Source organism: Mizuhopecten yessoensis, unplaced genomic scaffold (genome assembly GCF_002113885.1).
Source record: "Mizuhopecten yessoensis strain PY_sf001 unplaced genomic scaffold, ASM211388v2 scaffold1741, whole genome shotgun sequence".
NCBI classification, from domain to species: domain Eukaryota; kingdom Metazoa; phylum Mollusca; class Bivalvia; order Pectinida; family Pectinidae; genus Mizuhopecten; species Mizuhopecten yessoensis.
Genome location: NW_018404198.1, coordinates 163,425 through 177,214, shown reverse-complemented (window position 1 = coordinate 177,214; position 13,790 = coordinate 163,425). Strand labels below are relative to the sequence as shown.

Below are 13,790 nucleotides of genomic sequence, written 5' to 3'. Positions count from 1 at the left end.
TATCGACCCAAACAAATTACAGTTTATATATGTAATATCGACCCACACATCGCAAACAATGCAACTATATACACAGTTATATGAGATAGTATACGAATAAAGTACAGAAGTGCAAGTGCAAATAGAAGAAAAAGAAATTTGTTAAATTTCCAGGGCGATCCGCCCCTTTATCAGAAACAGAGACTTCTGTATACAGATTATCTCGCTTTTTTTTCGCGCTGTGTTTACACTAACATGTTTACACTAACATCCACAACATAGATTTTTCTCACTAGATTTTTTTCAGATTTTTTGTATTAATTCACTTGACCTCACGTACGTATCCAAGATGATTCTTTTTTGCATTAATTAGCCTTCGGTTACAAGCTAACCGTGGGGATATGCAACTACAACCGCATATTTGAATTCAGTAACTATTGTTTGTTTGTTTATCTATTTTTTGTTGTATTACTGTTTCATGGTGACTGATTATCTCTGTTATATGTTGTGATACATGTTCATGTTTCTGTCTTGAAAGGAGCAGATCGCTCTGAAAATAGGACAAATTTCTTTGTCTGCCCTGTCGTTATTACTTCTTTGTCCATATATCTTTACATTGAATAAAAACATGTTTTTTTCAGATCGTCCGCTAGGCCTTTCTGCCTTCTTGGGCTTCTTCCGGCGGATTGAACATGTATCTTTATATTGTATATATATAAATTGAAAAACTTGAATAAAAGACAGTTTAAATTAAACTAAAATGAAATGGTAAACTACGAAAAAAATATGTCATCTGGTCTTTCCTAGAGCAGTAGGAAGCGCATAAGGGATTTGATTCTGGGTTGATAGTTCAATTCTAAGATTGTAGGAAACGGAAATAAATACTTATTTTTGTTTATACTGAATGATGTGTCCTGTTGATGAAGTTCTGACATTTGAAAATTAATGACTTGCGATCTGGCCAAAGCCAACACTTAGACACGTGAATATGAAGGACGTCTAGTATAGTATAATAGACAGAGTGTAAGCCTACCGCTATAGGCGTAATCTACTTCCCCAAAAGTAGCCTTCCGGCTCTTATTATCTTTGCCGTGAACTTCATTATCTCCACCATTTAAGAATACACATGGGTTCAGTTAATTAAGTGAACTACTAAGATCCTCAAAATTAGGAACATTTGCACAAAACCCAAAACAACAGAGGATGGAAGTCTTCATCTATGAAATATGTCCCCAATTAAGATATTTTTAATTAATCGGAAACGTTTTATGGATGAAAACTATGCATGTATCGTGTTACATTATATGTAACGATTATCAAATTAAAGCTTTAAATAAATCAGTTTCATTGGAACAGGGATGTCCACTACACATCCCTGATTGGAACGGCCCGGTCCACGACACAAACATATTTTATAGGTTACTTCATACTCAATTATCTGTGTATCTCGTGGGGTGCTTAATCAACATATTGTTATTTTTCTACATTTTTAACAATTAAATTACAATATAACCTACTGCTATTCCTATACATTTATTTCTCGTGGCTTTTCATTCACACAACATGTTTTCTAAGTTTATAAAAGCCAGTCTGCACTTCCTTTTACGCGCACGCTGCGCATAAACTATTTATTATTTAGTAGATTTCTATATACACGATCATATTACTATTAGCACGGACTTTAATTCCGTGCTAGTGTGTCCAGCTCCTGTTCTTTAAATGAGCCTATTAAAATCTGATATTTGTTTTACTTTACCGAAAAGTATTACAATGTTTTAGAAGACACAGCATAATGAGTGTATTTTAAAATTATTACAAATTTGGTCAATGGTAATAAAAAATAGTTCGAAGTAGACCTCCGCATTTATACGCTTTATGTCCTGTGTATTGGAGACTGCGGTAGACCCACAAGAGTTGTCTCCCGTGTATGACGTCATTTTCATTCTGCTTCCGCCATTTTTCAGCCACTGTACTTGCAAAAACAATAACACATGCACTGTGGCTGCATGCGTGCGATATATTACACATTCCAGGATCCCTGACGACCAGGACACACATCATCACTTCACCTATACACAAGACACTCGGGTAAGCTTACGATGTGTCGAATGTACTCAATTGAAACCCACGGAAAACGATAACATCACCACTCCAGTACAGTCAGCGTGACTTTGTCGTTTCAAAACGTGTGGTTTTCGGTGTCGTTGACAGTGTCCCATGCCTTATTGTCCTTGTGACACGATAACATGTCTTTAAATGGTACTCCCAGACATGATGAAGTGTATATATATGTCTCTACTATCGGATTATTGTCGGTTTTGTAGTATGAAAACCAAACAGGATGTACACTTTCGCTTTCACCAAAGCTTAGTATAGTCCTAAATGTTTATTTAAAACGACAAAAAAGTCTGTCATTTCGGTTCATAGTTACCCGTTCGTTTTGAACTGTTCTTAACAACATTTATGTAACAATTTTTCAACTCATCAATGCAATGAAAACATAATGGGTATGCCTTGTTTTGTGCCACACCCCTCTCCTTAACTAAGACAATGCAAGTATTTCCTGTTTGTCAGTAGCATTTATTGACAACAGATGCAGAGCCATTACAGACATCCATATCAATTATGTGATTATTTTGTTTGTGGTGCTGACGTTTAGGCATCTGGGTCATGTGTACCCCCCCCCCCTATAGGTGTTTGGGATCTTCTGAACATTTAAAAATATGTTTATTCGACACTTGTTTAAGTGCTATTAACAGGGGAGAAAAATTAATGTGATTTTATCTAATTGGATACAATTTGGCATTTATTTGATCCTAAATGCATAAAAAGCTCTTGTCTTTTATTTTTAACACATCCTGATACTTTGTGCCATGTGTCACATTAATTTTTGTTGTGATTGATTTTTCCTAAAGATTGAAATGCCTCTTATAAATTACATGTATAATAAAAAAATTCGCATAAAAACCATAATTCAGTGTATCTCTGTCATCAACCACTAAAACTTATTCTTTTTGTCACCCAAACCTCTTGCTGCTGAAACATCTAGAGTTGATGTTATTATACCATTAGAGATTTACTAGTGTTTTCAACCTAATAAACACCCCATCCCTTACCAAGCAATCCCTATCCCTTTATCTGGAACCTATACTTACACGAAAAAGTGTCTATTATGACAAGTACACAAGTTTGTATCTAAGTACATGTATAGCTCAAATATCCAAACAGTGGAAGGCTGTTCCACATGCTCACTATTATGAAACTGATTTTTCGTTTGGTCTGTATTATAATGTGTATAGTTTCACTTGTTTGGATTTTGAAGGTGACTGTTAAACATGTTTGTATTGACAGCATGGATGTGTCTTTAGTTCTTTATTAGTGAGCCTACTGGTACAGTAGATGTTGTGTAGATTAATTAAGGCCAAACAAAAAATATTTGGTGTTTCCGGTAACCCTACCTACCCTTATTTTGTGTGCCTATCCTAAACTTTTTAAGACAATTTTCTAATAAGCACTGTTAATGCCAAGAACATTCTCCTATATAAACCATATACAATTATTTGTTAAAACAAAATGTGTTACCTTCCTATAGCTACCTACCCTAAATTTTTCCAACATGTTACAGGAAACACATATATATAACATTATACTTATTTATCTGCTGGATGAGTGCCTACCGGTCTGATAATTACAGGATTTGGATTTTATACACCCGTACCCGACAAATCAATAGCTAATTATAAGGTTATATGATGACAAATTCACCTGTAGAGGATCAGGTCTCATTAGAGAAATTTTAAGATGTCATTTGTTATTGGCTCAAAGATTTTAGGGAGCTCTAACATTTGGAACAGCCTCTGTCTGATTTTAGGCACTACAGACTTTTCTGATGAAAAATATCCATGTGCTGTATTCAACCTACATATCATCAATCTGATTAAAATCATATGTTACATGGCTTCGTTAACTTCGTACTACGCCTGAACATCTGAGTGTGCCGCGGTCAGGGTCACGTTCAGGTGACCTTTATATTTATAAATACTCATTAAATTTTGACCAATCAGAGACCCTCTTTCAAAAGGGCGCTCGGAGTTGTAACAAATATGGCGGACATTGATGAGAATGATGCGAAAGTTCTGAAGTTATTTGAGATTGATTGTCTGAAACCCGAACAGAAAAAGATATTCAAAGCTTTATTAGAGAAGAAAGACTATATGGCGGTGTTGCCTATGCAGTTATTACCCAATGGGTACGTTTTCCTTGGCGTCGTAGAAACGTCAGTTCCCGCCGCCATATTTGTAATGAATTTTATCTCTTTTCTGTCTGATCCTCATATTCCTTCATAAAATAATCAGAACTGACTTCATTTTTTTTTTCTTTATGTATTTGCTTACTTTTTATTTTGAAAAAAACCCAGTGTTTTTCTTCTACACAAAAGTTCATTTAACATGTTGTTTAAATACTTACCTCCCTTTGACCATAGTGGCTCTTATAATTTTCCATTCTTTGTTGAACCTTATTAATGTGTACATAATGTATTCATATACCATTAAGTGTTGTACTGAAAAAGTTTTCTTAAAATTAGAAACATTTAATCTAAAAGATAATGTTTCATGATCTTATTAACATTTTTCTTCAATAGTTTACACTCTAGATTAAATTTCAAATCTGGTTGCAGCTGTTTAATTTCTATTTAGTAACAGTAGTTAATCGTTCCAGATATATAACAGTATGAAGAGATCTTAGAACAATATTTCACTATGAGTAACTATTATTGTACAACTTATAATTTTATCCAATATAAATGAGTTGATTTTAATAATTTCAATAGAAAACTAGCCTTAAAAATTTATCTTTTAAAATTAGTTTAATTAACTTATAAGTACATGCTACATGATGATGTATTATATTGGCTGCTAATTAAGCAAGATAAATAATGGTCGCATGTTGTGGGACTCTTTGTACATGTATCACCAATTTTTATGACATTGTGGAGTGATCAACACGACTCAGGTTTGTTTGAATTTTAAGTGATAGGTTAACTAGTTCGTAAAGTTTGAACTATGCAATTGCATATAATTGAATGGAAATGAAAGGATTTTCAACACCACAGGAAAAGCCTTAGCTATTTCACCTGAGTTACAGAAAAAACATATCTTCGTTCATATTTTTGTATCAATTAGCATTCATTTGTGATTTACCTACATGTAGTGTAGCGTTCTTTGTACATCTGTTGTTGAATTTAAACTGATCTTAAGCCTTTTTTGCAAGAAATATGTTTTCCAGTTTAATATATATGGAATTATTTAAATATTGGAGCTTCCTTTTCTTTAACAGATGTACGTTTATATAAGAATATATCGGAGTGCAGAATAAATTAACATCATTGCTAGTTTCCTTTACTGTTCTCTCCATGTTTTGATGGACATTTTACAAATAAGGCTGAACTAAATCATTGTTGTGTTGCCTCTTGCATCTCAAAAAATGAGGATAAGTTGCTGTTGATCGATAAAAAATATAGTATATTTAAAAAAAGATAATATGATGATTTTCTCAGACTATAATAGGGCTTTGTTAATTAACATAAGAGAAGAAAAAAATAGAGTAAGCACTAAAGTTTAGGAAATGTAGGAAAATCAGAAAGACAGATTTCTGTGTTTCTGATAACACTACCATACATGTACCTGTACATTTACATGTTGATTCCAAGTTTAAATGAAAACTTTATAAAGTTAGGCTATCTGTCCCTTTAACATGTATACCATTGCCTACCATCACCTGTAGACAGGCTATCTGTCCCTTTAACATGTATACCATTGCCTGCCATCACCTGTAGACAGGTTATCTGTCCCTTTAACATGTATACAATTGCCTACCATCACCAGTAGACAGGCTATCTGTCCCTTTAACATGTATAGCAGTGCCTACCATCACCTGTAGACAGGTTATCTGTCCCTTTAACATGTATAGCATTGCCTACCATCACCTGTAGACACTTCAGCTTTTCATCACGAAACTTTTACATACTTGAAACACAAGCGTACCTTTGTTTGGCCTGATGACTCACTTCCAATCTTGTTTTTATTACCTCATTTCTCTTGACTTACTGAAATAATATCAAACCTAATGGGATACCATAGCTTAAAGCAGGTTTGTGGAAGTGCAAAAATCAGCTGAGTTTGATAAGGTACATTGGTTCAAAATAAAATGAAGGATCACATGATCATGAGTACAGGTATGTCCTTAACAAATCTTAGTTGAGGAGAAAACCTTTTTTGGTCACTATAAAAATTCAAGTGGTCACTACTAAACCTTATTGGTCAAAAATACAAACCCTAGTCGGTCACTACAAACCCTAGTTGGTCACTACAAACCCTAGTCGGTCACTACAAACCCTAGTCGGTCACTACAAACCCTAGTCGGTCTCGGTCACTACAAACCCTAGTCGGTCACTACAAACCCTAGTCAGTCACTACAAACCCTAGTCAGTCACTACAAACCCTAGTCGGTCACTACAAACCCTAGTCGGTCACTACAACCCCTAGTTGGTCACTACAAACCCTAGTCGGTCACTACAACCCCTAGTTGGTCACTACAAACCCTAGTCGGTCACTACAACCCCTAGTCGGTCACTACAAACCCTAGTCGGTCACTACAAACCCTAGTTATTCAATAATCATAACTTACAATAATTGATGACATGACCTCAGTGATGATGAAGTCCTTCTATAACTATGATGAAGCTATCCTAATTAAGTGATGAATCTGTATGTTCATTCATTGATCAAAGTCTCTTACTTTACCTCAGTGGTGATGAACTCCTTCTATAACTATGATGAAGCTATCCTAATTAAGTGATGAATCTGTATGTTCATTCATTGATCAAAGTCTCTTCCTTTACCTTAGTGGTGATGAAGTCCTTCTATAACTAAGATGAAGCTATCCTAATTAAGTGATGAATCTGTATGTTCATTCATTGATCAAAGTCTCTTACTTTACCTTAGTGGTGATGAAGTCCTTCTATAACTACGATGAAGCTATCCTAATTAAGTGATGAATCTGTATGTTCATTCATTGATCAAAGTCTCTTACTTTACCTTAGTGGTGATGAAGTCCTTCTATAACTACGATGAAGCTATCCTAATTAAGTGATGAATCTGTATGTTCATTCATTGATCAAAGTCCCTTACTTTACTGAAGCTCAAGCAGTTCCTAAACAGTGAATCTGACGAAATTTCCGTATAATTTCTTTAAAAAAAATTCTGTTGATATTAGTTGAACCAGTGAAATTTGGTTAAAACTTGTAAAAATGTATCAATGATTCAATTCTGTTTTTATCATCTAACACTTAACAACATAATCATATGATAATGATTTGATAATTTATAAAGATTGTTTTTTAAGATTATCTGCTCATTATTAATGAATTAAAATTATAACTATCTTTTACAGTGATTTGTTACTGGAATTGTGGCAGAAATCTGTAAATTTCATGCTGAAATTTCTTTAAAATAAGCTGTTGATTATAATGATGAAATCAAGTTAATTCGAACTGTTGATTTAGGATAAAACAAAAATTCTTGTAACAATGTACTTATTTAGTGCTTTTGTTTATCTGTTAATCAAATTGACGAAATTCCTGTTTAATCATTAACTGTTAATTCAGGTGATAATCATCTGTTAATTGAGTGATGTTTGCCTAGACCTGGAACACCACATCAGTATCAGAGGGTCGGGTGTCCTACATTCCACCAATTCTATATATCTCCCCTCCAATCTATCTCCCCACAGGAATCCTCTCTATCTAACATAGGCTGGGAATTAAGTATCTTATCAGAACTATACCCCCTCGCAGCTTAATTATCTCCCCTTTCCTCTGATCCACCAATCCTGGCCAATCAACATGTACTTCATTCAGTTCCTCTCATCTTGTCCGGTAGTGTGATCATCCCATGTAAAACCCTACAAAACACTATTGATAATCCATGTAAAAGAATGCTGGCGTGACCGTGTTGTCCTGCTAAAACCATTAGGTCCGTGGACTTCCACTCTGGTTGTGCTACACACTCTGAAGCTCTGTATTATCATTAGATCATCTTTCTTATCAGTTCCAAGCATCTACACTATTTATAGATAGGTTGTCTGGGTTTGAAGTTTTCAAAGGTTCTTAATTTTTGGCAGCACTGCAGAATTCTGGCTGGATTCAATAGGAGTAAAACTGTATATATACTGTATAAAACTCGACAGGGAGCTATAGGTCTATGTACTGAGTCACTGCTGTTACCTGCTATTCCTCCAATTGCATGTATTATACCTGTAAATGTATGTGGGGAAGTTTGTGTGTAGAAGTGGGAGGCAGTGGGTTTGATCTCCTATAGATATAACACTACCCCCTGGTGACCCCCCCTTGATCAGCACGAGCATGAGAAGTAGCCAATCAGTGGGGCTGATCTATCCAGAGAGGTGACTCTGGGTCAATTTACATCTTGTTTATCTAACATCAAGTTGAGACCCTGAGCATTATGTCAGCTTCCCAGTGTCGATACTGTACTACACTGTACCCTCACTGGCATGCAGATCCACTTCTTAGTTTCTGTCTTCACAGGAAATTGAAAATCAGGGATGGATTCACTTTACTGCTGGATATAATTATTTGAGCATTCCACGTGCATTCTTTTGCACGATATTGTGTGTACCCAAAGTGGGCCCCAGTCTAAAGTGAATCAGGAATAAGTCAGCAGTGAAATCTTCGGGAGTTTTGAATCTTAACTATACCCTCTCACCAGCCTCCTTTACCAATACCCAGGCTTGAGCGCTAGAATTGCTGATTCTACCATGACAAGGTTTCCCAGGGATAAATTCTTACATAGAGGTTGATGGCTTATCTCTAGGTTAGATTTGGTGTTAATCCTGGCCTGGTCCATCCCCTGTGTCGGAGAGATGGATAAACAGGCTAAACAAAAGCAGACCTCCAGCACAGAATTGTCTGATGATTTTGATGTGATTGTGAATGAAATCAATGACTTTATTGCTATTTTAGAGGAGCGGGGACAGCAGAGGGAGGAGGAGGAGAAAGCGGCCAAACAGCAGGCGGTTTGCCCCACCCCAGGGGATAACAAGCCCGAGGGGGAGGTAGAAGAAGGGGGGGTGCTCACTGGGGAATCAGAGGACTCCACCCCATTTGTGTCCCCACGAAACACCATCATAAGGATTGAGGTCGATAAACCGGAACCGCATGAGGACGAACCAATTTACGAGGAGTTTCAGGACGTTAAGGAAAATGCGTACGAAGCGATAAAAGTCGCACGTACACATGTGACAGCCACCGCCACAGCCAATCTCATACCACAGGCCAAGAAACCTGAACTCCCACCCCCTCTCAACAAAAAGCCTGACCCCCCACCCCCATTCAACAAAAAACCAGAACTTCCACCTCCACTCAACAAAAAACCCGAACTCAAACCGAAACCACAGTTCATAAAGATGGTGGAACCAAACCAACAGCAACCAAAGCGGGTGAAGGCTCTCCACAATTTTAAAGGCACCAACAATGATGAGGTAAGTCACTTGACTGTTTATATTTACAGGTGTGTAACAGAATTATACAGGTAACAGTACTTTGTTGGCTTATATTTCCTATTCACAGGTAACATTGATTAGATTACAGGTACACTGTACCTACACTTACAGGTATTTTAACACTGTTTACATGTATATACTGTATATGTAACAATGTTTACAGGTATATACTGTACAGGTAACACTGTTTACAGTTATATACTGTACAGGTAACAATGTTTACAGGTAACAATGTTTACAGGTATATACTGTACAGGTACATGTAACATTGTTTACAGGTATATACTGTACAGGTAACACTGTTTACAGGTATATACTGAACAGGTAACAATGTTTACAGGTATATACTGTACAGGTACATGTAACATTATTTACAGGTATATCCTGTACAGGTAACACTGTTTACGGGTATATACTGTACAGATAACACTGATTACAGGTATATAATGTACAGGTAACACTGTTTACGGGTATATACTGTACAGATAACACTGATTACAGGTATATAATGTACAGGAAACATTGTTTACAGGTATATACTGTAAAGATAACACTGTTTACAGGTATATACTGAACAGGTAACAAAGTTTACAGGTATATACTGTACAGGTAACACTGTTTACAGGTAAATACTGTACAGGTAACATTGTTTACAAGTATATACTGTACAGGTAACACTGTTTACAGGTATATACTGTACAGATAACACTGTTTACAGGTATATAATGTACAGGTAACATTGTTTACAGGTATATACTGTACAGGTAACATTGTTTACAAGTATATACTGTACATGTAATACTGTTTACAGGTATATACTGTACAGATAACACTGTTTACAGGTATATAATGTACAGGTAACATTGTTTACAGGTATATACTGTACAGGTAACATTGTTTACAGGTATATACTAGTACTGTACAGGTAAGACTAAGTACAGATATATACTGTATGGCTATTACACTGTCTTATTAGCAGGGGCAAAAGTGGATGGAAATATGAAGAAATTGATACTGACAATGTTTGTTTTTGGATGTGTATGATATAGGGAAGTTACCAGTTTGAAGGAATTCACCAAATGATTATAAAGGAAAACTAGCACATAAATTTTATTTATTATAAACTAACCAACCACCCTAACCCCATTCCCCCTGCAGGTAGGGACTGAACCTCCTTCTCTGCTGAGGAAGGTTTCCGTATATATGATGCTTAGCCCCTAGGGCCACACTTCCTTCACTAGAGACAGATTTTCTTACTTCTTATGATCCCCTCCCCCTGAAAATATACCATTTTCATCATATAGAGTGAGACCCCCTCACCACTCATTTACCACCTCTACCCCCAGGGAATAAAACCACCTTTAGGACCATCTCTAATGGAATGAGTTTCCCTACTGGTTTGTATATTACCCCACCCCCCCAACCCACAACCCACAACCCGGGGAGGATACTCTATACCATTGGAGTAAGGTTTAGCTGTGAGGAGGGTGTATTGGTGGGGAGGGGGTGATCTCCCACTGTATAGAGTGTAACAAAGTTACAGAGTCAGTATAAACAAACTGGATCATTGACCCACCCGGTCTAAAAAACACCTGTGCAACAGGAGTATGGTCTAAAAAACACCTGTGCAACAGGAGTATGGGATTCGTTTCAGTAATTATTATTTGTCTTATAAAAGTCTGTTCCTAATCTAAACAATTATACTGTAAAAGCATTTAGTTTCATAAGGGTTCAATTTCGTAGGTTACATTCGGGGACAACTTCATGAAGGTTAGATTTTGTTGGATAATTTAAAAAAAAGAATATTTACACATTACCGATCTGTGCTCGATTGGTAACAAACTAAGATACTATATACCAAAAGTGGACTCCCAGATATGTAACCCATATATCTACAAGGAATCGTGTCAACAGCAGACAAGAAATTAAGATGACTTTACGGAAATAGTTCAATCAGCCCAAGTGCGGGAGCTCTGTGACATATGAAAAGTATCTTAAAGTAACCTTAATTCAAGAGATACCTATCTACCTGGAGGCACGGAAGTCTAGTGGTAGGACGCGGGGCTCATGACCGAAGGGAGGCACGGTAGTCAAGTGGTAGGACACAGGGCTCATGACCGAAGGGAGGCACAGTAGTCTAGTGGTAGGACGCGGGCCTCATGACCGAAGGGAGGCACGGTAGTGAAGTGGTAGGACACAGGGCTCATGACCGAAGGGAGGCACAGTAGTCTAGTGGAAGGACGCGGGGCTCATGACCGAAGGGAGGGACGGTAGGCTAGTGGTAGGACGCGGGGCTCATGACCGAAGGGAGGCACGATAGTCTAGTGGTAGGACGCGGGGCTCGTGACCAAAGGGAGGCACGGAAGTCTAGTGGTAGGACGCGGGGCTCGTGACCGAGGGGAGGCACGGTAGTCTAGTGGTAGGACGCGGCGCTCGTGCCCAAAGGGAGGCACGGTAGTCTAGTGGTAGGACACGGGGCTCATGACCGAAGGGAGGCACGGAAGTCTAGTGGTAGGACGCGGGGCTCGTGACCGAGGGGAGGCACGGTAGTCTAGTGGTAGGATGCGGGGCTCATGACCGAAGGGAGGCACGATAGTCTAGTGTTAGGACGCGGGGCTTGTGACCGAAGGGGGGCAGGGTAGTCTAGTGGTAGGACGCGGGGCTTGTGACCGAAGGGAAAAGTCTAGTGGTAGGATGAGGGGCTCATGACCGAAGGGAGGCACGATAGTCTAGTGGTAGGACGCGGGGCTTGTGACCGAAGGGAGGCAGGGTAGTCTAGTGGTAGGATGAGGGGCTCATGACCGAAGGGAGGCACGGTAGTCTAGTGGTAGGACGTGGGGCTTGTGACCGAAGAGAGGCACGGTAGTCTAGTGGTAGGACGAGGGGCTCATGACCAAAGGGAGGCACGGTAGTCTAGTGGTAGGATGCCGGGCTCGTGACCGAAGGAAGGCACAGTAGTCTTGTGGTAGGACGCCGGGCTCGTGACCAAAGGGTTGCAGGTTCAAGTCATGTCGCGGCACTGTGTTGTATCTTTGAGCAAGATAATTTACTCCACTTGTTCCAGTCTACTCGGCTGTAAATGAGTAGTAGGTTGGGCAGTGCTAGAATTGTTGAATGCTAGCTGTGAGCGCCAAAATGGCAGTACCGGCTGTATGCTGCCCAGGGAGTTGAGAAAGATATTGGCTAGTTGCAAAGGCCCTATAACCACAGATAATAATTTGTGAACCGCTTTGAGATGATCTATGAACAAGTCTGTGATAAAGCGGTATATATAAGAACCTCAAATTATTATTACCTTTTTCTGTAATATCTCTATACTGTAACACTTAAACATTTCCTGTAGTAAACAGTCTCTTTAAACCGTTACAACAGAACCTATAACTGGCTCAACCTTTTGTCTCCTTATCTCACTGTACTGAGTGACAGGAATCGCTGAGAAAGGTCAGTGCAGATTTTCTGTCGGTGATTGTGTCGACCTGTTTCTAGGACATATCCGTGTTTGCCTGCCAGGTATCCGGGCCACTTAAAATTGATGGTTGGTTTTACAGGGAGGTTGGAGGATGGGAGAACTTTTTTTGTATACAGAATATTTAGGTGAATGTCTATCTTTTTGCTTAAAAATCAACAGAAATTAATTTCTGATGTTGATAGATGGAAAGTATATGTACACGTCATTTACATATGAGATGCAATATGTCGGTATTATGTAGTTGAAATTGGTTATATTTGTTACTCAGCCTTGAAACTGACTCCAATTTGTAAATATTGTTATGAATCTACAGAGATCTGTTTGATAAACCTTCTCTAATGTTCTCCCACCAGTACTTAGATATGTGTGTATGAAGCACCTGTTTGGGTAGAAATGGGTACAGTAATATAAAAAATAATTAACTGTAACGCCAGGTGTTCAGCCTCAGAAGAGGGCTAGCGCTATTACAGTGTGAAGTGGTAGTCAGATATGAAACATCAAATCCCAGCACATTACTCATTAGGCCTAAAAATAAAGATATGTTTCTTGTGATGATGCCTACTCTACATAAGGTAGCCAACACAATCCTACACAATACCCTATATTTCTTTTCTATGCCCTTGCAATTTAGCAGAAAAAGAATTGATGAAGTTTTTCTTTTCCCTTCATTTTTCTGTATTTTCTGTCCATTGGTCTGTGTGACATCTTGGTTAGAGTCTGTGTTTTCAGTCCATTGGTCTGTGTGACAACTTGGTTAGAGTCT

At 38.1% G+C, this 13,790-nt stretch overlaps 1 protein-coding gene across 9 annotated transcripts in view; it reads left to right on the top strand.

Annotated features, from left to right (window-relative positions):
* The window catches only part of LOC110467281 (rho guanine nucleotide exchange factor 7-like), a 108,012-nt gene that overhangs the window by 5,928 nt on the left and 88,294 nt on the right, over positions 1-13,790 (top strand). For all 9 annotated transcript variants that reach the window (XM_021524372.1, XM_021524355.1, XM_021524347.1 and 6 more), the window contains exon 2: positions 9,020-9,537. In XM_021524372.1, the coding sequence (XP_021380047.1) occupies positions 9,020-9,537 (518 nt within the window). The remainder of the gene's footprint in view (positions 1-9,019; positions 9,538-13,790) is intronic.